We start from the raw sequence: 27034 nt of genomic DNA on the forward strand, positions 1-27034 counted from the left end.
TTTATTTTATTTTAATATTGGTTTCAATAATACTTTTAGAGAAGGACATTGTCTTTATATTTGCATATTGTAAAAATAAAGTCAAATCTTAAGACAACGAGTTAATTAGTGAGATTTTTAAAAGATTAATGAAAAACTTGAAGTATTTCTTTTTATTAATGTTTCTCTTGATTTCTTTTTAAATGCATAGTTTTATTTTACTGTGTTAATTTTGTTTATATAATTTTTCGCATGTCCCAAATGTACTTGATACTGGCTTCATTTTATTGAAAAAAGTTTGACAGAACTGCAACAATTTGAAGTTGATCATATTTGGATGATGCGATTGATAGACATTTAAAGTTTTCCAATAATCACTGGCAAAATTAAATCCAAAAAACAAAAAAAAAAAAATCAGAGGAACGACAGAAAAAAAATCTAACACACAAAAACAAAAAATCAGTTTTTTTTTTAAATATATTCTTGGAACCTAGCAATATATAAGAAAGGTTGATATATATATATATATGTTTAAAGAAAAAATAGAAAAAACCGAATGAAATTATTAAAAAATCAACGTTTCGTCCTTGTCTCAGAGGATATCTTCAGGATAATTGAAATAAAAATGTGATAAAAGAAAAAGTCATAGATCGTGCGAAAAAAGACAGTTTTTTAAAATCCAACCCATGTCGGGAAAGGACGAATATGTGTGCGTATGGGAAGGTTGTTTGATGTCTATATATACAATTTTAAAATGCATTTAAAATAAATATGTACATTTTTTTTTTTTTTTTTTTTTCTTTTTTTTCTCTTCTGCGAAACTACTCATTTTCCTGAAACATTCAAAGAAAAACGGCTAGCCAGGATCCACCCTGATACCTTGCTCTTTGATTATTATTTTCCCTATGCTAGGGGTTAAATGGTAGAAGCCTTTTCTTTGCGTAATAGTATTAGTATTCAAAATTAGTGCTGATTCTAAAAGTCTTCTTTTAGCTCTATCTATCACGTATTTAATAATTTTCGCTTGATCTAAATTAAATGAGTGATCGTGTTCTGCACAATGGCAAAAAAGTGCATTTAGGGCGTTACCATTCCTCATATCTCTTCTGTGCTCGTTAAGTCTTAATTTCAATTTTCGTTGTGTTTCACCTATGTACGCTTGTTGACAGTTGTTACATGGGATGGAATATATACCGGCATCGGATGTGAGGGTTTTGGGAGAGTGCTTGGTAGTTTTTAATGTCTGTTTTATGGTTGAGGAAGTTGTTTGTATCAGGTGAAAACCAAGTCTATTAAGAGTGTCGTAGATTTTTGTGTTTTTGGTGTGGGTGGGAATGAAAAGATGTCTGTTTAATAGTGAGGTATCTGTTTTATTTTTCTGTGTGTTTATGTTATAGTGTATTTTCGTAGCTTTTTTCTTTGCGTAAGAAATGAAATAGGATGGATATTGTAGTTTTCTTAAAACATTCGTAATATATTGAAATTCATCATTAAGATATTGGGGACTGCATATTCTAAAGGCACGTAAGAAAAAACCTATAATCATGCCCGTCTTTATTTTATCATTGTGGTGTGAGTAGTAATGAATATAGTCGTTTTTGTGTGTGGTCTTTCTATGTACTTTGAAACTCAGATCAGTTTCTGATCTGATGAGGAATATGTCTAGAAAAGCTAGGGAGTGGTCTTGTTCGGATTCATGTGTAAAATTTATAGATGGTTCCACTGAATTTAATTTATTTCTAATTTGTTCTATTTGTGTGTTTTTAGGGAGAAAAATAAGAATGTCATCTATATATCTAAAATATGTGGAGTTTTTAGGAAGTCTGTGTTTAAAAGAGTTGGTTTCTAAGAATTCTAAGAATAAGCAGGCTAGTACACCACTAAGGGGGTTACCCATAGGGAGTCCAAATTTCTGTCTATAGTAAGAATTATTAAATTGAAAGTAGGTTCTATCAGTGATGAGTTTTATAATTTGTATTAGTGTATCTGAGGAAAAAGGTAGGTCGGCTTTAATTTTGATTAAGTGCTTGTGGAGTAGATTAAGGCATTTTTTGATTGGAATATTGGTGTACAGGGAAATTATGTCTAAACTATGCATGGTTTTATTTTGCATGTCCATATTTTTTATTCTATTTAGGAGGTCACCAGAGTTTTTGATATGTGAAGTGCTGATGGTGCCCATTAGTGGAGTTAAAATTTGGGCAATAGCTCGTGCTAATTTATGGGTGACGCTTCCAATGTTTGATATTATAGGTCTCATAGGGACGTTCTCTTTATGTATTTTTGGGAGGCCGTATAATATAGGAATAGTGGGGTGGTATTCTATGTTATTTATCCATTTTTTATCATTTCCGATAAGTTTCTTTACGGATTTATTAAAAGTATCGAAATCTTTTTCTATTGATTTTAAATCTATCGGAGTGTATATATCTCCGTCTGCCAATAGTGTGTGCATTTTCTTTAGATATAGGTCTTTATCTATTATAACTATACCCCCTCCTTTATCGGCTTGTGAAATAATAATGTCTTTATTTTTTGTTAAAAGTTTTAAGGCATCAATGTATCTTTTTGGTAGTGCTAATTCTTGAGGTTGGGTAGTTGTTAAAGCTATTATCCCTTGTATGAAGCCTTTAGTAAAATCAGAGTCCTCTTGTCTATAATTTTTTAGGGTTGTGTTAGTAGTGATTTTCGAATGCTTGCCGGTAGCGAATTTAAGACCGAAACTGAGAGCTTCAGTTTCAATGTCCGAGAGTGGTTTAGAAGTAAGGTTTAGAATAAGGTCTGGACGTCCCAAAGTTTTCCATTTGCTGTTTTTTATCAATTTCGCAAGTTTGTTATTCAATTTAAAGTTATGGCGTGTGTTAAATTTTTTGATAGATCTGTAAATGTTCTTAATTGATCTGGGTGTTTTCTTGTAATTTTGTTGATAATCAGCAATTAATATCCTGGCTTTCCGAAAAAGATGAGAGCTTTGGTGCTTTAAATATATTATAGATGACAAAAGATATTTCTCAATGTAATCCGGGAAAATATGGTCTGATGTTTTAAAAGATTTAGGTATGCATGCAGGTATGACTTTTTCTTCAATACATTTTTCCAGAAAAATTCTCCTGTTGTTGTGAGAATTTGCTGCGATTAAGATGCTCTTATATGTTCGCAGAAACGATCGGTTTTCCATTTCGACAGAATGTATAAGGAATGAAAAAATGTACCAGCGGTGGTTGACGTTATGTTTAAAGAAAAAATAGAAAAAACCGAATGAAATTATTAAAAAATCAACGTTTCGTCCTTGTCTCAGAGGACATCTTCAGGATAATTGAAATAAAAATGTGATAAAAGAAAAAGTCATAGATCGTGCGAAAAAAGACAGTTTTTTAAAATCCAACCCATGTCGGGAAAGGACGAATATGTGTGCGTATGGGAAGGTTGTTTGATGTCTATATATACAATTTTAAAATGCATTTAAAATAAATATGTACATTTTTTTTTTTTTTTTTTTTTCTTTTTTTTCTCTTCTGCGAAACTACTCATTTTCCTGAAACATTCAAAGAAAAACGGCTAGCCAGGATCCACCCTGATACCTTGCTCTTTGATTATTATTTTCCCTATGCTAGGGGTTAAATGGTAGAAGCCTTTTCTTTGCGTAATAGTATTAGTATTCAAAATTAGTGCTGATTCTAAAAGTCTTCTTTTAGCTCTATCTATCACGTATTTAATAATTTTCGCTTGATCTAAATTAAATGAGTGATCGTGTTCTGCACAATGGCAATAGCCGTTTTTCTTTGAATGTTTCAGGAAAATGAGTAGTTTCGCAGAAGAGAAAAAAAAAGAAAAAAAAAAAATGTACATATTTATTTTAAATGCATTTTAAAATTGTATATATAGACATCAAACAACCTTCCCATACGCACACATATTCGTCCTTTCCCGACATGGGTTGGATTTTAAAAAACTGTCTTTTTTCGCACGATCTATGACTTTTTCTTTTATCACATTTTTATTTCAATTATCCTGAAGATGTCCTCTGAGACAAGGACGAAACGTTGATTTTTTAATAATTTCATTCGGTTTTTTCTATTTTTTCTTTAAACATAACGTCAACCACCGCTGGTACATTTTTTCATTCCTTATACATATATATATATATATATATATATATATATATATATATATATATATATATATATATATATATATATATATGTGTGTGTGTATATATATATATATATATATATTAAATTGTAATTCAATGAATTTCAAAAAACTCTCATTGAAATGAAATGAAGTGATTGAGTTTCATATCAAAGAATTTTTATTATTCTAAGCAAGACAAAGAATGCTTTAGAAAATTAATCTCCTTAACCTATAGGGTTTCGATGTCTACCATCTCATCAGAGATTTTGACTTTGACTTTCCATGTATCACTGACTTTAGCAAATAGGGTGCATACCTTCATTAGTATTTGCTAATATTTTCTCTCCTCTGATGAGATGGTAGACATCGAAACCCTATAGGTTAAGGAGATTAATTTTCTAAAGCATTCTTTGTCTTGCTTAGAATAATAAAAATTCTTTGATATGAAACTCAACCACTTCATTTCATTTCAATGAGAGTTTTTTGAAATTCATTGAATAACAATTTAATTTATTTGCTCTATCTTGCATATCGAGTAATTCTTGTTTAGATGGGATAACATATAGAATATTACTGCCAGTAATATATTGTAAACCTTACAATCTCACGTTTCCATAACAACTGATTGTAAAATAAAAACTATTCTGAAGAGTATATATATATATATATATATATATGTGTGTGTGTGTGTGTGTGTGTGTGTGTGTGTGTGTGTGTGTGTGTGTGTGTGTGTGTGTGTGTGTATTACAGAGTGGAACGATAAAAGTGTCACTCCAACGAAAACAACACTGAATCTTTATTTTAAAACTTTTACTGAAAAAATCAATTCAGGTAACTTGATTATGTAGTAGAGCTGACATCTATTCAATGTAGCCGCTTTCAGCCTCAATCCCCGTCTCAATACGGGTTCGGAACTGGGAGCATGCCTTTTCCACAAACGCTGGTGGGAGCTCGGTGAATACTTGGTAGATGGTGGCGATCAGGCTGGCTTTAGTGTTGTGGGAGGTCATGTTGGTGATGTTCTTGACGTATGACCAAACAAAGTAATCCAGCGGATTCAGGTCGGGGAAGGCAAGTGAGATAAGGATACAAAGTCATATCACTCCTTCTGAAGCCAAGCCTGGATCTCTTTGGACAGTCCTGCTGCCACTGTGCCTAAATCCAAACACAGATTCCATGAGCAGAGCTTCTTTTTTAGAACTGCATGCCAGTGGAACTCTCTGCCGCTTGCCTGTTTCCCACCTGACTACAACTTGGACGTCTTCAAGTCCAACATAAACAAACTCCTGACAAACCGCCCCCTTAAGTAAGACACTCTACCAAAACCCCTAATACTAATGATTACTATCTCATTGCTTACTGTACACGCAATAACCTTTATCCCTGAGTGGCCTTTGGGCCTTGATAAGTGGCAACCCCCATGTAAAAAAAACAAGAAAAACACACTCTTCAGCACATCCAGTTACACTTTGGGTTTCAAGCTGACTTTGAAGATGTGAGGTGATATGAAGTGTCCCTCACTTGAAAGCACATCAAAACCCTGAGCATGTCCCTGTTATTTGTGACAGTCCAGCGAAGTATTTTGAGTGTGCTAGCAATGATCCTGGTAATAATAACTTGGATCGGTAAAGAGAACAAGTTGTACAGAATAAATAACGATACATCAGAGACAAACTCGCAACATCTCTTCTGTGAGAAAAAGGTTGCAGGGAAAAGAAAAGGACATCTCCTACGAGGCTACAAAGTCTATTTTGAACTCTATCAAGGCAGGACAAATCATTTCTAGCAGCTCCTACTCAAATGTGGCAACAGTACTCCATCCTTGGATGTACCTGGCTCTTATATAGATAGAGAATTACATCAGCGGTGAGATATCTACTGGATCGATAGAAGGATCCCACCATTTTTCCAGTGGCCTTGGCAACGGATTTAATGTATGTGTTCCATTTAAGATTAGGAGTAAAGGTCAAGCCTAGAATCTTGTCAAAAAGGCAAGACCCATTCATTTCAATCGATGCCAGATGGGGATCAGAGCGTTGATGATGTAAAGATAAAAGCTTGGTTTTAGATGCATTAAAAGTCACCAGCCACCTCTTTCCCCATTGTCCCACTTGTTCAAGATCAGAGGAAAGAGAATCAGAGAGAACTTGGTCGTTTACTGTCTTAGATGTGTTATCATAGATAGTAGTGTCATTAGCATAAATGTTTACGAATGGTGTAAGGATGTGATTTGGAAGATCATTAATGTAGATCAGGAAGAGAGTTGGGCCCAGGATGGACCCCTGAGGGACTCCAGCATTAAGACTGAGAACTTCTGATTTCTGTCCATCAACCACTACACTTATGAACCTATCAGAGAGAAATGATTTAATAATTGAGAAGACATTTCCAGCTATACCGTAGCTGGAGATCTTGTGATGTAAACCTTGATGCCATACTCTATCAAAGGCCTTTGATATGTCAAGAGTAATTGCTCTTGAAAGGTTGCCTCCATTGAGAGATTTGCTAATCCTATGAGATATAACTGTAAGCACATCTGCTGTAGATCTAGCAGAATGGACACCATATTGTGTGTCACTAAGAAGGTTATTTTTGCTGAGATGGTTGATTACTTCTCTATTTAACACAGATTCCAGCAACTTACTGATGATGCACAGGAGACTTATTGGCCTGTACTGAGAGGGAGATGAGCGATCACCTGAATTTTTAAATACAGGGCATACTGATGAGATTTTCCAGCGTGATGGGAAGCAATTCTCCTTAAGACAACATTTAAACAGTTCTGTAAGGATGGGTGCTAGTTCTGGTTTAAGTCTTTTGAGTACTATAATTGGAATACCGTCAAGGCCTGTTGCTTTACTGGAATCAAGTTTTTGATTAGCTTGGCAACATCACATACAGATATTTGTATATCACATAACGTGCTTTCTGATACAGGAGGAAATATTGGTCACAAAGGGTAGAGTTAGCTGCAAAGTTCTTGGCAAAGAGTTTGGCTTTGTCTGATGTTGACGAGATTACCTCAGGTCCATTGATGATAGTTGGGGTAGTCAACACGCTTCTGTTCAGGATTCTGTTTGCTATTTGCCAAGATTGGTGGGAACCAAGCCACTACTCAGCTACCACTGGACTTGATGGACTGAGCATGCAAATCTCTTGCATTCTTTATTACTTTTTTACAGTTATTACTGGCAGTCCTGAAAGCAGCTTTAGTCTCAGTTCATCTATTACGTCGGAAGCAATGGGAAAAGTGATTTCTGTGTGCAATGGCAGCAGCACATTCTGGAAAAAAACACAGTTGGCTATTAGGTTTTTGCTGGAATTTTTTTCGAGGGTATGAAACGGTCTATTTCCACAATTAACTATTCCGTCAGGTCTGACACTATAGAGGACACATCCTTTTTAAACATGGAACGCAGGGTTAGATCTGATATAAATGTACGGAAGCTATCCCAGTGAACCATAGAGTATCGCTATACTGTACGATGGAGAGGTACATCTGAGGACTTATTACATTTCATTTGTATCTTAACTGATACAACAGAGTGGTTGGAAGATCCAAGTGGAGACAGAACACAGTTCGGGGCAAGTTGTAAGAAAAAGGTCTAGGAGACTTGCATACTGGGCGTCAGTATCGGGCATACGGGTGGGTTCCTGAACAATCTGAGTAAGGTCATAAGCAATGGAGAAATCATGACAGAACCTCCCCTCATCATCGGTCTTGAGTGAGTTAACCATTCCACATTGTGAACATTAAAGTCTCCACAGACATGAATATTAGCTGAAGGATAAGCAGATAGGACGTGGTCAATTTTCTCAGATATGCTTTTAAAGATAGTAACTCCACTGTTGTGGGGGCGATAGAGAGCAAATATAAATGCAGTAGTTTGAGCAAGTGCAACACAGAAGCCCATATAGGGTAAGTTAGAATTTTTTCTGGAGATGTCCCTACCACATGGAAAGCCATGTTTTATATAGGCACATATTCTATTCCCATGGCGATCTTGGGGTTCATATTTGGAAGGTAAATTAGAGTATCCTTTAATTACGAATTCATTTAGGGAAATAGTCTGTCCAATGCCAGTTTCGCTTAGAAATAATATGTCTCGTTTAGTCTATACATATGTATGTATGTATATATATACACATATATGTATGTATATATATGTATGTATATATATATATATATATATATATATATATATATATATATATATATATATATATATATGTATGTATGTATGCATATATATATATATATGTATATTTATATATATACTAGCAAAAGTACCCGTCGTTGACTGGGTTCAAAAACAGCCTACAGAAAATGGACTCTGATTTATGAAAGTATGATAGGTTATGAAAAGGAAGGGTTGTAAAACCAAAGCAAAATATAATGAAAGTAAAAAATAAAATAGATAAACCCCCATAATTTATTATACCATACCTGTTCACACTGAAACACTTATCACAATATTTTGTTTAAAAAACCTTGTTAAACTTTGTGACATATTTCCATTCTATGCACTCAGGCGTGAACGAACACCCTATAATTTTATTATACCATATTTCTTCAAACTGAAACATAATTATCAAAATATACTTACGCAGATAGATATGAAAAGTCTTTATTAAAGTTTGTGCCTATTTCCATTCTATGGAGGCCAGGCACGAACGCAAACCCCACAATTTTATTATACCATCCCTATTTAAGTTAAAAAATACTTATCAAAGTATTCTTATGTACATCTATATTAAAAACCATTGTAAACGTTTTTTTTTTCTTTCGTTTTTTATTTCCATACTTTGGGGGCCAGGCACGAACGCAGACCCCACAATTTTTATGAACTACCGTTCTGCCCGATCAAACATATCCATTTCTGATCCTCGATACATCTTCTATCATTATATGTACCTATTTACTATGCCTCCCCACGGGACAGAGTTAGACACCAGGGTCGTTTTTTAACGTGGAGAAAAGGTACAAAAATAAAAATTGTCTCAGTTGTGAAGGATTTCTCCTCCACCGAAAGAGAACAAGAAATAGAAGTGCAGCATCTGAAGAACAGATACTACACTTTGATCTTGTCCCGAAGGTAATCAGTTTTTTTAAAATAGTCAACCATATAGGAGCCTAATTTATTTTTATTTCGGACTATTATTCTCATCTTTATTAGTTGTTGTTTTTCGTCTTTTATTGGTTTGTTTATTCACAACGTTTCGGTCAACTATTCCTCTGGCCTTCGTCAGGTGGTAACCGCGACGGATAGGAACTTCGAATCTCCTAACTGCATTCTCAGCCATCACTGCCATCCGTAGTTGTTGTCGTCTCACCACATTTTTGGCCAAGTAAACCACTGGCACGTTTTGGGTGGGATTGAAACCGCTATCTTCAGACAATGTTCATCTGGAACCGTATAGAGATTCAACGTTACTACAAACTGCGCCACGGGGCCCGTGGCGCAGTTTGTAGAGACGTTGAATCTCTACGGCATGACGTCATTTTTTCAGTGAACGGGCCTGAATCTATATTTACGTCGGTCATGACTCATTATGTTCGTGATTGACGTTGTGTGAAATTTTAATCGCTTATACTTCACTGATAGGTATGGAGAGTCTAGGGGAAATAACTCTCTAAGCACAAATCGTTCAAGGGAGAAAACTTTATTGGCATAAAGAGTTAAATAAACAGTCACAGCTCTGAAAATATACTATACTTTGATTCTGATCTACAGCGAAAATAAAAATGGCCTCCGGATTACCAAAGTATTACTAAACAAAGTATTACAATCATAAAAGGGGCGCTGTTTTACAACCGTTCACTGTGCAGAACTCTCTTTTAGTAAAAGATTCGTTCATTTTTTTTCACCTCATGATTTAGGACGCTCAATGCAGCGAGATAATTTTTTTATTAAATCAAAACATTAAAAAAAGAAAGCTGCGGCGTTTTTTTGTTTTGTTTTGTTTTTTAATGTAACACAGTTGATAACATAATTAATAAAAAATGTAGTCTGTACGCGACTATCGAGGGAAAACCTACGATATATTCATTAGATGAAAACATTTTTAAAAAAGCTACAACTTTTTTTTAATTAGAAAGTAAATTTATGGTAAGTTTTTTTTTTTCTTTTTAAATTAGTCTTTAACCTTAAAATTACAAAGAATGAAACTCTTTAATAAAACAAGGATAACATTTTTTAAGCTGCGGCGATTATTATTTTTTTTTTAACTGTAACAAAGTTATAATATTAATAACACCAACATCAAAGTTTAACATTACAAAAAATGAAAATGCGACGATAGTAGAGGAATTGTAAACGCAGCAGCTTTAAAAGTTTCATCCTTGTTTTATTAAAGAGTTTCATTCTCTTTTAAAACCCTTACCGTAACATTTACTTTTTAATAAAAAAAAATTGCCGCAGCTTCTTTTTTAAATGTTTTAATTTAATGAAAATATCGTTGATTCGTTAGTTTTCTCTTAATAGTCGCGTACAGGCTACATTTGTATTGTCAAGAAGCGCCCGAAATTATGAGATGAAAAAATGAACGAATCTCTTAGTAAAAGAGAGTTGTCTCCCCCTGCACAGTGGACAGTTGTAAAACAGCGCCCATAAAGTTACGCTAATGTTTATGCAACTTACTTTGTGAAAGACCATCTTTCCCTTGCTTTATTGTTGATTATTCATTCATTTTCACGTACTTTTGAAATATTATTTTTTATTTTTTATTTATTTATTATTATTTTTTTAATTTTATTTGAATTTTTTTATTTATTTATTTATTTTTAATTATACACAGTCCTGGTCAAAATCATAAGACCACCTAAGAAAGTAAGTGTTTACGCATATTATCGAATTTTTATCAAACAAATGGTTGAAACCATTGCCAAAAGGGAAAATATGATGGAAAAAAAAATGAAATCTGCTTCATTCGAAACCTTAACCCTGATCTAATAATTATTTTTTAAAAAACAAACATTTTTACCTGGTCAAAATGATAAGACCACTTTAATAAAATCGGCTTGTTTTGAAAAAATGAATACGAAAAGCTTTCTATGTTACTAAAAGCAACTTGTTAGTGGATAAAAAACATCTTACTAAATTATAAATGGCAAAAGGGAAACAATGGTTTGAGCTTGAGAGAGGAAGGATCTTTGAGAGAGTCCACCCCTATTAAAGGGGTGGACTCTCTCATAGATCCATTGCAAACGAAGTGAATCGTAATCACAAATTTTTAAAGAAATCCAGATCAATATGGGCACAAAAAGAGTTCAGGCTGACCAAGGAAAATACTCCCCCATCACTGGATTGCCGTATCAGAAGAAGTTTAAAAAAAAAAACTCTAGTATGAGCTCAAGTCGATTGAAAAGCCAAACAGCAGCAGAATGTAGTCCTAAAACCATCAGAAGGCATCTGAAAATGAAGGGTTTCAATCATTTAAAGTGACTGCAGAAACCATGTCTTCTTGAACAGCACAAAACTAACCGACTTAAATATGCCGCCAAATACCAGACTTGGGATGAAGAGAAGTGGGAAAATGTAATTTTCTCCAATGAGAAAAAGTTTAATCTAGATGGTCCAGATGGATTTCAACATTATTGGCATGATAAAAATTTGCCTCAACTCGGCATAGTGGAGGAGGGTCTTTAATGATCTAGGGTGCTTTCTCGTCAGCTGGGACTCTAAAGTTGCAAGTATTGAAAGGCCGGCAAACATCATTGAAGTACATTTCAATGCTTGAAAATACTTCTATCAGGACTGAAGGTCCACGTCTGTGTGGAAGAAATTGGATTTTCCAGCAAGACAACGCTGCGATACACACTTCTCGACAAGCACGAGAATACTTTCCTTCAAATAATATAGAATTGTTAAATCATCCAGCATGTTCTCCAGACCTCAATCCCATTGAAAATCTTTGGGGATAGATGGCAAAAGAAGTGTTCAAGGATGGAACCCAGTATGATTCGATAAAGAAACTTTCTGATTCAGTTTTCAGTACATGGAATAAAATTCCTTTGCAACTGATAAAAAACTTAGTTGCAAGCAGACCGAAGAGAATTTTTGAAGTAATTCGTAATAATGGAGGCTATACTAAATACTGAGACCCTTTTTAGTAATTTATAATTGCCTTTTGTTAGATAAATTATCAGTGGTCTTATCATTTTGACCAGGTGAAAATGTTTGTTTTTTTTAAAATAATTATTAGATCAGGGTTAAGGTTTCAAATGAAGCAGATTTCATTTTTTCTCATCATATTTTCCCTTTTGGCAATGGTTTCAACCATTTGTTTGATTAAAAATTCGATAATATGCGTAAACACTTACTTTCTTAAGTGGTCTTATGATTTTGACCAGGACTGTATATATATATATATATATATATATATATATATATATATATATATATATGCACATACATATATACATGTGGAGATGTGATCAAGATGCATCAATTTCTATCTACTGTGGGAACGAAGGTAGCTATTAAGACCAGCCCTGCTCTTACACAGTCTATTGCAAAGGTCACACTTAAGCTGAGATTGAAGGATGCCAACTGGAGCTGCTCTACTGTGGACGTTCATATGATGCTTCAGGCCTCCACTCGATTTACAGACCACAAAGCAAACAGAACATCTGTGCCCCACAGTGTTTCCCTCATCAAAGAAAGATTGATCTCCATGTGATTGCTTGTGGCTAGCTAGGCCAGCTCCGGATAAAGTCATTTTACCGCATAAATCACAGATGTGGTTCTGCATGAAATCCTCCGACAGACCTGATATATCTGACAGATTTTTCTTCCGGATATCATGCTTCACTTTTGCATGCTCATATTTTTTCTTCTCAGAACTATCACAGTTATGATAGACCAAGGAGCGCCACTTTTTCCGATCATTGGAAGCCCTTTCCCAACTGAACACATCAATACCAAGAGCTTTAAGGTTATCTTTGATGTTATCCCTAAAGCGTTTCCTAGGTTTATGTTGTGGACGCTCTCCTTGTGTAATTTCACCATAGAACAGGCGCTTTGGCAATCTCTTGTCGTCCATCCTTCTCAGATGTCCAGCCCACCTCATCCGGTTGCGTATAATCAACTTCTTGATACAAAGTACGTCAGCTCACATGAGAACATCCATATCAGGTATAAAAAAGCTCCACCTGATGCCCAGAATGTGTCTTAGGAATTTCTGGTGCACTCTCTCCATGACTTTTATGTGTCTACCATAAGTTGTCCAGGCCTCAGAAGCGTAAAGCAAGGATGGTAAAATACAAGCTTGATAGACACTGATCTTTGTATGAAGAGTTATACCCCTGACAGACCAAACTCGCTGCTCTAAGCCACCAAAAGCCTTAGTGACACGCTGTATCCTATAGTTGACCTCAGCATCCAGTGTTCCGTCTCTGGCAAGAGTACTACCTAAATATACAAATGTGTCAACCACGGCAAGTCTCTGGCTGTTGACAAAAATATTTGGTTCCACATACAAACCACCGGGTGGAGGTGTGAACATGACCTTAGTTTTCTTAAGACTAATAGTAAGCCCAAAAGATGCACAGACCTCCGCAAACAGATCCATGATACCCTGCATATCCATCTCACTATGGGCTATGAGATCGGCGTCATCCGCATAAAGCAATTCACAAACCAGGTGCTGAAAGGTCCTTGTAGAAGCATGAAGACGACGAAGATCAAAGACCTTACCTGTGGTTCTGAAACGCAAACAAACACCCAGAAAACAGTCCTTAAAGGAATAGGAAAGCATAGTTGCAAAATAAATAGAAAAAAGTGCTGAGATATCACCCTGCTTCACACCATTGTCAACTGAGATGGGTTCTAATAGGCATCCATTGAAGTTCAGGCAATTTGCGGAAGTCAAGAACATCTACACTTATTTCATAGAGTGTATTTTTAAAATGCGCCCATAATCCATCAAAATCAGTAGAATTAACTATGGATCAAAGCTTTTCACGTACACTTGGATCATCCAGCTTGGACACATCAACCCACCTGGGAACCCCAACACCACCCGACCTACATTTCCTCCTTATACAGATTTTCAACTTCCCGTGTACCAAAAAGTGATCTGTGCCGTATTCAGCTCCATGCATAACACACACACTACAGACGTCCTGCAGGTCTGCCTTCCTGGAAATAATGTAATCAATCAAGTGACCTTGTTTTGAAGGAGGATGGGTCCAAGTAAACCTATTGACCGCCTTGTGGCTGAAGAAAGTGTTACAGATAGCAAGGTCAAACTGAGTGCATAGATGGAGAAGATGCAGACCATTACTATTGATCCTACCTACACCAAACCGGCCGAGTGAGTCCCAGGTGTGATGATCCTTGCCAACCCTTGCATTTAGATCACCCATGAGTAAGATCTTCTACCATACTTATAACAGAATAGAGGAAATGGTACAACTGAGATCTCGGTAAAACGCTGTGATGGTTTTTTTTTTTAATTTTTTTATTTACAAGGGTGTCACCACTTATCAAGGCCCAGAGGCCACTCAAGGATAAGGGTTAATAGGTATACATTAGTCATTGTGATTTTAGCATAGTAAACAGTGGGAATTTGGAAACTTGGATTACTTAGGGGGACGATTCAATTAGAACTTGTTCACATTGGACTTTTTCTTTTTTTTTTTTTTCATAGGTATCAACTCATTATCAAGGTCAAAGAGGCAACTCAAGGATAAGGGTTAAAGAGTGTACAGTAGAAATTGGACAATATAATAATCATTAGTAATGAAAATTTGTTAAATTTGATAACTTATATGGAACGGCTCATCAAGAACTTATTTACGTTAGACTTGAAGACAACCATATTGTAGTCAGCCGGAAAGCAGGAAAACGGAAGACAATTCCACAGGCGTGCAGTTCTAATAAAAAAGCTTTGTTCATGGAATCTACGTTTAGGTTTAGGCACAGATAAAGAGTGGGGGGAATTATTGATAGTGTTTACAGCTAGACGAGTGTTTCTTGTGAAAGTTTTGCGAGGGGGGACCATAGATTGAAGCTCAGTTGAACACTTTCCATGAAAATAACGATACATCAGAGACAAACTCGCAACATCTCTGTGAGATAGAGGTTGCAAGGAAGAGAAAAGGACATCTCCTACGAGGCTACGAAGTCTATTTTGAACTCTATCAAGGCAGGCCAAGTCCTTTCTAGCAGCTCCTGCCCAGATGTGGCAACAGTATTCCATCCTTGGATGTACCTGGCTCTTATATAGATAGAGAATTGCATCAGCAGTGAGATATCTACTGGATCGATAGAAAGATGTCTTCATCATGACACATAGTAGGGGCATACACAGATAAAATTGTGTGCAAGAGGGAAGCGCATCGTCATAATTCTCTCACATACACAGATTAATTGTTCAATCAGAACACACTGCAAAGCCAATTCCACTTTCTCGTCTTAGCCCCAATGGTTTTCCTTTCCAAAAAAAGGTGTATCCCGAACCCACTTCCACCAATTGATCCTCACCACTCAATAGTGTTTCAGACAATGCCACAATGTCTATGCTGTACCTAGCGAGCTCTCTTGCAACAATAGCTGTCCTACGCTCAGGTCTTTCACTATCCAGGACATCTAGCAAAGTTCTCACATTCCACGTAGCAACAGTTAGGTTATTCCTCTCCTGATAAAATTTTGATTTTCCTTGTTTATTATTTTTCTTCAACTTTATCTTGTTTCTCCTGCATATATAGAGTAGCTGCTGACCGCAGGAAACCGACCAACTAATAAAAGGGTAGACAATTTATAGGTCACCTTTTCTACACCCTTCTCAAATTCATAGATGAGCAGTGTCTCCCTAAAAAAAGGTTGCTCAGCCGCCAGATCATCCACCGAAGTTGCTCCCACCCTGTAAGCGATTTAGTCGACGATGTTAGATAAATCACTGGCCGCCTATGTGCAGATTTGCAGCTATGTACTTCCAGCCCGCTAAGCCTGTACACGTCGCCACTCATCTATAGCCATAGGACTTCTCTTTTTTTTCTCTCTTCGAAAGATATCTGCACATAACGATCGCGATACAACATGCTTGTGCTACACATATTGTACCCTCTTGCACCCTACCACTGGTATGCGGGTATACCTACTACCTCAGGGAGATGAACGCCTCTGCCTTGCATAGTTCCAGGTCACCCTTGGGCAAGGTGTAGTACCTGTTAGCCTCCTTCTCAAGTTCTGAAGGGTTACTATATTGTGAGAACTAGGGATATATATATATACATATTTGTTTGCTTGCTTATGTGTATGTGTGTGTATATGTCCAGCTGCCGGAGAGGTTAAAACTCCGTGATAAGAAAACATGCACACTCTGCCACTGCTTAGTCATCTCACTATTTCATATATATATATATATATATATATATATATATATATATATATATAAAATAAAAATTACAATTAAATTTACCAAAATGATCCAAGACAATAAAACTAAAGTATATTATAAATATTAAAGAATTAATATTTATAAAGTAATCTCAACCAGATGTAAAAGCTTGATAAAACCAAATAGAAGATAGAGCTTATAATATATATATATATATATATATATATCTATATATATACACATATATATATATATACATACATATATATATAAGTATATATATATACATATATATATATATACATACATATGTATATATACATATATATATATATACATACATATATATACATACATACATATATATATACATACAACTATATATATATATATATATATATATATATATATATATATATATATATATATATATATATATACAGTGATGATCATATTTATTGGCACGGTAAAATAAAAGTTAAATTTTGTCTAATAAATTCTAAAAAGGGATTAAATTAAAGAAAATAACAAAGTATATTATGTATTTTTAACTGGCCTTTTCGATGCAGCAATCGGATTTTAGAAAAAAATAAATAACAAAGGAACAACAAACATAATTGCAAAAAACCCTTGTTCAAAATTATTGGCACGATTTATTTAATAATCTATTGTATAGCCTTTGGACTTGATTACCTTCCTCAGTCGCTTTTCATAGTTTACAACCAAATTGTTGCACTCTTCAGTAGTAATTTTAGCCCACTGTTCCTGACAATAATCCTCCAATTGAATAAGATTCTTAGGCTTCCTTTGCATTACCCTCAATTTTAATGTTCTCCATAAATTTTCAATTGGATTAAGGTCTGGGCTTTGTGATGGCCACTCCAAAACATTAATATGATTGTCCTCAAGCCATTTCTTAGTCAGTTTAGCCGAATGCTTTGGGTCATTATCTTGCATGAACCACCAACGACGACCAAGTGAGAGCTCTTTAGCAGAGTCTTTCAGGTTTTCATCCAATATATTAACATAATCTTCCTTTTTTATGCTACCTGTGACCTTAACAAGTCGCCCTGGTCCAGAGGCAGCAAAGGATCACAAAACATCAAACTGCCTCCACCGTGCTTCACTGTGGGTATGGTGCTCTTAGGCAGGAAAGCTTCGCCAGATTTTCTGTAAATATAAGACACTTTATTATGGCCAAATAACTCTATTTTCGTTTCGTCAGTCCATAGAACACGTTTCCAGAATACAACATCTTTATCAATATGACGTTTTGCAAAGGCTAGCCTTGCTTTCAGGTGCATAGGCTTCAATAAGGGAGTCTTTCTCGGACGACATGCTTTTAAACCAGCTCTCTTCAAAACTCTACCAACTGTATGTCGAGATACATTCACTCCAGAGGTGCTCTGTTCATCAACAATCTCCCCAACAGAGATCCTTGGGTTTTGTTTTACTTGTCGAACAATTTTCCGTTCATCTCTTGGGGAAAGAATCCTTTTTCTCCCTCTACCCTCTAAACTCATAACGTGGCCTTGCGATTTGAACTTGTTTATTATGGCTCTAACAGTGGATTTGGGAAGGTTTAGCTTCTTTGAGATCTTATCATAGCCCTCCCCATTGGTATGGCATGCTACAACAAGCTTCCTGACGTCTTCGCTGTGTTCCTTAGTTTTAACCATGGCGATTGAAAAATATAATTTAGTCACTTATAATAGTTTAAATAAATCGCTATCTAAAAATTATCTGAAAAAAATTATTCACTGAATTAGCGTTAAACAAGCATAAAATGGCTATAAAAAAGTTCAGAAAGCACGTAAACCGGAAATTGATTGACATTATACTGATACTAAAAGAAAAACAAAGCCGTGCCAATAATTTTGAACAAGGGTTTTTTGCAATTATGTTTGTTGTTCCTTTGTTATTTATTTTTTCTAAAATCCGATTGCTGCATCGGAAAGGCCAGTTAAAAATACATAATATACTTTGTTATTTTCTTTAATTTATTCCCTTTTTTAGAATTTATTAGACAAAATTTAACTTTTATTTTACCGTGCCAATAAATATGATCATCACTGTATATATATAATTTTTTTTTTTTATTGATATTCATATTAAAAACCTTTTTCTATTTATTTGAAACTAGCCTGGGTTCCCGGTGTTGCCCTGGTGTTTAGAGGTGTGTGTTGAGCAAAAAAAAAAAAAAAAAGTTGTAGTAGGCAGGTAGGCTCGAACCTGTGACGCAAAGGCGGAAAAGAAAGTAGAGGTGTGTGTAAGGGTGTTGATTGAGCAAAAAAAAAAAAAAAAAAAAAAAACAGTAAAATTTCGAGCGTAAAAAAATAAATAAATAAAAAATAAAAAGTGGTAGTAGGCAGGCAGGCTCGAGCCTGTACTGCGAAGAAGGAAAAGAAAGTGAAGAAAAAAATGTGACACGTTAGCTGTTGCGCCCATCGCCAAACCGGAAGTGACGTAGGTTTAAATTAAGGCTAGACAATCGGAAAGAGGCGCTGACTTTAAAAAATATCGGCGAAAAAAAGCGACTCCTCCCTGTAGAAAAGTGCCCAGTTGAGGGTGAAGAATTTAATGTTTTTAGCCAATTTTTCGATATTTGTCGTCCGAAGGGTCGAGCTTAAAAATGATACCGATCTCGTGAAAATCCGGCGCCTCTGTCGAAAGTTTTTACGAAACATACAAACATACATACATTTCAACAGACAGGTGAGATTTATATTACAGAAGAAAATACAACTTTGTTATATATGGTCATGGGATTGCAAAAGATCTAATTAATTTGCATATTTCTTTAAACATTCATTTTAATTAATTCTTTATTAGTTTTTTCAGTTTTCTCATGGGATGGTCATCTTTAGTTAACTATTACATGTAATTATATTCATGCAGATATTCTACATGCTTTATATTTGCGTAATATTTTCGTAAAAACGTTTATAGTAAACACAAATCTCTTTCCATATATATTTATGTATGAATATATATTTTTGTTTAAAAAAAATTTGCCTACCAAACTCCTCATAGAGTTTTTGGTCTACAGACATGAAACTTCATATATAAGGTATTTGAACCCATGTGAAACTTTATATTTGGGTTTTAGCCGGGAAACATGAGTGCAAAAGTGAAAATTAAAAATGAATTAAATTTGCCAGGTGAAGGTCGAACGCCAGCATTACAAATATACATGCATAATGCAACCGCCACAACACGAACTACTCGTCATCCCCACCCGAAATGTAAAGGCGATTGTCTGCCTTTGTTAATCCTACATTCCCAAAAGGTGTCGCCAGCCTATCATTTAAAATTAAGATGGCGCACTAATCCTTCGGTAAAGTGTGTCATGAAATTTTATTTTCTTAAATAAAAATAAAAATTACTTGATCGATTTACGTGATTTTTAGAATATGACATCTTCGTGTGGTGACAGGTATGTACATGATAAAGATTTTTAAAGATTTTTTTTTAAATAAATTTTTTCTAGGCCTAAATATAGACAAGAACCCTTTTTTGTTAAAAATAACAATTCCGATACAACTATTTTCATTCTTTTATTGTTTGTTAATGTTAAAGACCTTGACATTCCTTTTTAATGTAATAAGTGAACGAAATTATTACTCTTGTATTGGCGATGAGTTATAAGGCAGGGAATGAAGGACAGTGTATCATCACTTAGTTTATTGAAGTCTTGGGAATGCATTTACCACAAGAAAATTTACATAATAGAACATATTTTTATTTTATTCTTTTGTTTTAATAACTCCACACGCTTTCTGAAACTTACACAAATGTCTCTCAAATATTCGTTCCAGAGACAACTTTTTCCATTCTTCTTTAATAGTATCTTCTTTAACAGTATCTTTAAGAGAATCGATATTGCGGTGTGATGTCCTCTTAATAGCATATTCTTAAAACACCTGAAATAGTATAACCCAGAGGGTTTAGCCCTGGGTTAGAAGGCAGATATAAACATGATTCTACAAAATTAAGTTGAATTTGCAGAAATCTCGTATTTTTCAAGTCGTGTGCACAAAAGCATTATCCCATGTCTATACATAATTAGCATCTGGATAGTGTTTTTTAAGTCATGACTTGTAGTAAGTATTAGCATTGATCTTTTTATCAGATTTGTAGAATTTTATAGGAATTTTCTTTCCGTCGGAAAAAAGCTATAACTTGAGCAGGATGTTTTGTTCTGAATGCAAAAATATTATGCTCATGTATGATCACTAGGGCTATGACAACAGCATTGTTTTGACTCTCGAGTATATATCCCACACAGTTAATCAACCGAGAACCACACCACTCTATATAAAAGCATATAAGATATCAACAGATACACACTCGAGAGTCAAATCAATGAAAATAATATGCTGTTGTCATAGCCCTAATGATCACCAAACAAATATAAGCTTATTTATTTCTTTTATAACATATCTTGTGACTTTTTTTTATTTCAGGAAAGATTTCCAAATATGTTGAGTCGAGCTCGGGGCCTTGGAACATTTGCAGCTATTGACTTTAAAGATGCAGAATCCCGGGATTATTTTATCCATAAAGCACGTAACAAAGGTGAGTCAACATGGAAGAAAAGCTTACAAGTAGACGTTGTTAACATAAGAACAAGAGTGTCACATTTCCTTCATTAGTATCAAATACACATCCTGATCAGGGTGTTCGTTTTTGCATTTTGTATTTGTAAGGTGGTGATATCGTTCTCCCATATGCAGTTCTTGGTATACCCAAATTGTCACCCATCTGGTACTGACCAGGCTCAATGTTGCTTAAATTTGATGATTTAATGAGAATCAATATGTCAACAGAATTAATTTGAATTTAATATTCTCTAAAAATTCTAGCTTTTGGAGAAATATGGTGAAGCCCAATTCAAGATGACTTGCTGTACCAGAATCAGGACCATTTGTATTAAATACATGTAACAATAACAGTTTAGGAAGTTGACACCGTTAGATGATATTGGATTAATGTTTAATTTTATTAATCTTGTTAAGCTCATGTCTTTCACTTTTCTTTCTGAGATTATCATGGATAGCTCTGCCTTTGAGGAGAAATCGACTCTGAAACTTCTTGCGCTTTCTTTTTCATCAGATCTTTCTTGGGATTCATATATATATTAGACCTATTGCTCTTTCTACTTCTCATAAAGTCGGTTATCTTTATTACTCTAACCATTTTCCGACAACTGAGGCTAATCTCTATCTCTACAGATCTGCTATCAGACCCTGTTTGAGTATTGTTATATTTGGGCTGGTGAATTTTCTGTCTCATTTGAAGGTTCCTGATAAGGTGCAGAAACGTATCTGTAATTTGATTTGATTTCTTCTCCCTCTCTGCAACCTCTCCCCCACAAATGCCATGTTGCTAGTCTCAGTCTTTTCTATAAGCATTATTATGACATATGTTTTTCAGAATTGTCTGATCTTTTCCCTGCTTTCTTTGACTCGTTCATCGAGTGGTTTCCATCAGTTTTGATACCTCATTGTCTTCTTATTTCAGCAGCCTCTTTCCTAGAATTTCATGCTTGTGGAAATCTCTTCCCACTGACTGTTTTCCTCTTACCTTTGGTCTTTTCAAAACTAAGGCATCTCCTATCTTTGTGATAATCATCTTTTTTTCTTGTCAGTTCCTTTTCTGGAGCGATTTCCATAAAAAAAAATTTTGAACTATAAATGTTTTTTTTCTTGTATTTTTTTTTTTTTTTTTTGTAAATTTAGTTTTATATTTTTCATTGTTTATTAGTCTAATCTTTTGTTTGTATAATACTTTTGGAAAGTTTTTTTTTTGCTTTATTTGTTGTTGTTGTTGCTGTTGTATACAGTTGCTATAAAGATTAATTGTTGAATGTACAGCATAGTATAAGAAAAAGAGGATGAAAAACTAATATTCAACAAAAGAATTGTCATAGTTACTGGTGTGAACCATTTTTACTCTGATTTAAAATCGTCACTGCAATAATAGCCAAATCCACATATATGCCAGATTCATAGATATTTTCTCCACCAACATCGTCGTCGTCGTCATGATCATGGTAACTCTCACGTCCATTATCGGATTGGGTATTGCTGATGTCATAATTTTCAATTAACAATACTCCTTTCATGACAGAAACTATTCTCGAAAGGCAATTTAATAAGAACGAATCCACTTTTATGAATATTTTGAACATTTTGAACATTTTTGACTAGAAAAATTTTGTTTCAGTTAATTTGGGTTTTTGTATAGATTATTAGAGTGTTAATCAGGCTTACAGCGCATGCTGAAACCTTGCTACCTGAAGCACAATGTGGATTCTGTGCGAAGTGTGTGGAGCAAAATATGGAGCTGTACATGATCTTTGTGGATTTTACGAAGGCTTTCGATACGGTGAATCGAAGCACTCTTTGGGAAGTCTTGCTGAAGTTTGGCTTTCCTGCACACTTCACCAGCCCTTCATTCAGGCATGAAAGCCACAGTTAAGCTGAAGGGAAAGCTCTTTGATCCGTCCGACATGCAGAATGGTGTCAGACATCCTCACTCCAACCCTCTTCTCACTCTACCTGTCAATTATGCTTCGGCATGCCTTTAGAAATTGTGATAAGGGTGTTTTTATACGATCTAGGCTGGGAGCAGACCTTTTCAATGTCAATGCATACAAATCCGCAAATAGAACAACAAAGATACTCGTACGAGAGCTCATGGTTGCTGATGACACAACATTTGTAGCACATAGTCACGAGGATGCTCATGACATAATAATTCACTTTGCAGGATCAGCCAAAGCCTTCGGATTGAAGATTAACATCAAGAAAACCGAAATGATGTACCAACAATCCCCTGGATCACAAGCAACAAGCCAGCCAATTAAGATTCAAGACCAGCATCTTTACAATGTCAGCAAATTCAAATACCTAGGAATCACGGTCATGAACAACAACAAAATGGACGAGGAGATTTCTACAAGAATGGCTAACGTCTCCATATCCTATGGAAAACTCAAACAGAAGGTCTGACAAAATAAAGACCTGACTTTCAGAACTAAATGCTTGGTGTACCGCGCCATCGTCCTCTTGTCACTCTTATACGGTACAGAAACTTGGCCAAACTGGTAGCCCGCAGGCTCAACACCTACATGATGAAACACCTCCGGCAGATTTTAAATGTCAAGTGGTATGACTTTGTCAGCAACAGGGAGATCCTATCACAAGCCAACCTTCCAAGCATGTGTGACCTGCTCATCCAGAAAAACCTGAGATGGGCCGGGCACGTAAATAGAATGGAGAACTCCCAACTACCAAAACAGATACTGTTTTCACAACTGGAGGATGGGGTACGAGGCATAGGCAGACCTAAGCTCAGGTTTCGTAACACCATCAAACGAAATCTAAAGGACAGGTTGATCCCTACTGGAAGCTGGCAAATCCTCAGTCGCGACTGTGACAAGTGGAGAATGATGGTTCACAGGAAGTCGTCTTCGGACACAAAGGACAGCACATGATGATGATGAATCATAACCTTAAAAAATTAGACTGTAATAAAGAAAATTTCATTTGGTGGCGAGGGTCTACATTTATAGATTAACATTATCCACTGAATCACTACTGAACATTCCATCCACGTCACCCAAGAAAAAGATGAGGATTTTTAGACAACTATTTTAATTTATTTATCATATTAGAATTTATAATGGGAGCTCAGTTTCCTATATAAATATAAAATGATTCTATTGTTTTAAGGCAGCTAATAACATTTCCCCCCCAACAGCCCTAAGTTTAAGTGGCTTCCAGTTAGGGTTAGGGTTAGGGTTACAAAACTGTAAACAATATTTTTAACCTTGTGAAAAATACCATTTTATTGTATGAATTTAATAGCTCATGCTTTGTCTCTCACATGTGATTAAAAACGAACATGGCAGCAATAAATAGGAATAAAAAATGCAAGAATTTTTAGCATCAAAAGAATGTTCTGAAAGCGTTTGGGAAGAAAAGTAACTTAACATTGGTAAAAAAAAAAAAAACAAAAAAAAAAACAAGAATAAACAAAACGAAAGCAATTTCCCAAGCAACCCTTCTAAGTAAAAACTACTATGGGATATGAGACTTTCAGAAGATATTTTATTTTTTTCATAAAAATACAAGTAAAATATTTATTTTCAGTTTTATATCTATGCTAATAAAATTCTGTTGTCACTTGACACGTGTCTGTATATGTGGGTGTGTGTGTGTGTTTTTTTTTTTACACACATATTTTTTTTTTACTTATGAATAAATAAAACAATAAATTGAAATGTACTAAACAAATTTTGAAAAACTTTTATTTAAAAATAATTAAACTGCAGAATTAAATCCATCTCAATGCATTTCAGTTCCTTATTAAACAAGTCAACCATTTAATTTTTTTGTTAGAAGATGACAAAAAATGGTACTTGTGCAGATTTTGAACCAGAAAAAATCTAAGATTTGATCATTGGTGACGCTTGGCATAGTCCAGCGGTTGACATCATGTTCTGGACAAAGCTGAGCGAACATTTAGATACGTCCGGTTCAAAATCTGTACAAGTACCAAAAAAAAAAAAACAAAAAAAAAAATGAGTTTTTTTTTTGTTTTGTAGCTTTTTGGAATTGGAAATAAATTTGGACACAATTAAATTGAATATGATTGCAATAAATGAATATGAATATATATATAAAAAAAAATGACACCGGCTTTAAAATAAATTAAAATATTTGGAACAAAAGAGTGGTATGAAAACGTATGAAAATATTGGGAACAAAATTGCTTAAGATATTTGTATATTTTCGAGATGAGGATCGATAATTATTTTTCCTATTATTCCTATTATTTGGACTATTGTTCTCATCTTCGTTGTTTTTTTTTTTTTTTTCACAATTTGAAATCAAAGATGAGAACAATAGTCCAAACAATCAAAAAATACAAAAAATAATCATCAATCCTCATCTCAAAAATATACAAGCATATAAAAATACGGAATGGACCCGGATTTATTAAAAAATTAAAAAAAGACTTGACATTATTTTTCCCCATTCACCAATAACATCCAGTGTGAATGCACTAGAAGATAGTCAGAGATTACATCGGCTGAAACGCTGTGGAAAAAACAGCAAAGATGAGAACAATAGTCCAAACAATCCAAATAATCAAAAAAGAAAATTGATTAGACAATAGAAAAACGGAAAATAAACGAAACGAAATTGCTCCAGTCAAGAAAATTTGAGTGGGACACTTGTATTTGTTATTTTATATATGTTTTTCCTTCTAATTTTGTTGCAGGTATCAACACAGGTGGTTCCGGTGAGAAGTCCTTACGCTTCCGGCCAGCACTTATTCTACAGAAAAAGCATGTCAACATTTTTCTGGACACTTTGTACTCTGTTGTAAGCGACATGAAGTAACCGCTGCCAAAGCAGCTAGCATTGATCATTCTTGCAATTCCAATACTCCTACAAGACAAGAAGGCACACGCAGGGACAAACAGGATTCAAACAATCAAAATGTTTGAGTGATGGGGTGGGAGGAGGGGTAAAAAGAAGAAACTGTTGAAACTTTTTTATTTTTTTTATTTCAATTCTTTCTAGTCTAAGAAAATCTATTGGTTGAATTGTCCTGTGGTATTTGCAAAATGGAAATTGTCATTTACGCAGCTTTAATCTCGGTGATAATGTTTCATACATTTGAAAAGAAAGAGAAATATATCAATGAATTTGGACTTAGGATTATAAGTTGTTTTATTGTTTTGTTATTTTTGTTTTATCATAAGTCTGCAAAAGATCAACATGCACATTATTTATGCAAAACCAAAACAAAACGTTTCGTTTTAGTCAACTTTCATATAAACTAGCATTGTTGGCAACACACATTAAAATTCATCATTACTTCCATCAAGGAGGTTACGTTTCAGTAAAATTTGTCAGGATCTTTGTTTATGTACAACCTAGCATTCACATTGCTCGATCAATTGTCACGAAACTTGGTCAAAATATCGGTCATGATCTAATTTAGAACTGATTTAATTTGGGGATATCTGTGAAAAGGTCACAGAAGTGAAAGTCACATTTTTTTTTCGTAATAACTTCAGTTCTATTTACGATAGAAACGTACCACTGGATTCATGTTGTAGCCAAAAAGTGCTGCACTCTATATGACCTTAACATTGAAAAGTTCGGTCAAGTTAAAAACTTTGACAGAATTTGAACTTTCGGTTTTCCAAATTTGATGGCTCTTATGGTCTTTGATAACAGTGACCACTCTGCAAAATGTTAAACCTGATCAAATAAATGATCTTGATTTATCAAAGTTTGCATTATATAACTTTGGAAATACTTCATACAATATGTAAAAATAAGGCCCAGATAAGACTTTGGTGCATCCTTAAATTGTGAGGCAAAGGCATACAGTTTCCTATGTTCTTTGGTGGCATTGCATTTATTTTTTTAAATAAAACTTCACAGAGAAGAATATTAAGTAATATGTAAAGTGTTTCAAGAGACAAAACTAAATTATGTTCAGTGATTTTTGAACAAAAATGCATCAATTTTGTTGATGTAATAGATAT

The 27034-nt window shown here is 34.7% G+C and overlaps 1 protein-coding gene across 1 annotated transcript in view; it reads left to right on the forward strand.

Moving 5' to 3' along the window:
* Positions 1-26201, forward strand: part of LOC145279912 (4-aminobutyrate aminotransferase, mitochondrial-like) — a 161401-nt gene extending 135200 nt beyond the window's left edge. The window contains exons 12-13 of the mRNA XM_080131469.1: positions 20925-21036; positions 25753-26201. Of these exons, the coding sequence (XP_079987595.1) occupies positions 20925-21036; positions 25753-25874 (234 nt within the window). The 3' untranslated portion in view covers positions 25875-26201. The remainder of the gene's footprint in view (positions 1-20924; positions 21037-25752) is intronic.
* Positions 26202-27034: the final 833 nt, after the last annotated feature.

This window comes from Euprymna scolopes, chromosome 7 (assembly GCF_053919585.1).
Source record: "Euprymna scolopes isolate OS-2025 chromosome 7, ASM5391958v1, whole genome shotgun sequence".
NCBI lineage: Eukaryota > Metazoa > Mollusca > Cephalopoda > Sepiida > Sepiolidae > Euprymna > Euprymna scolopes.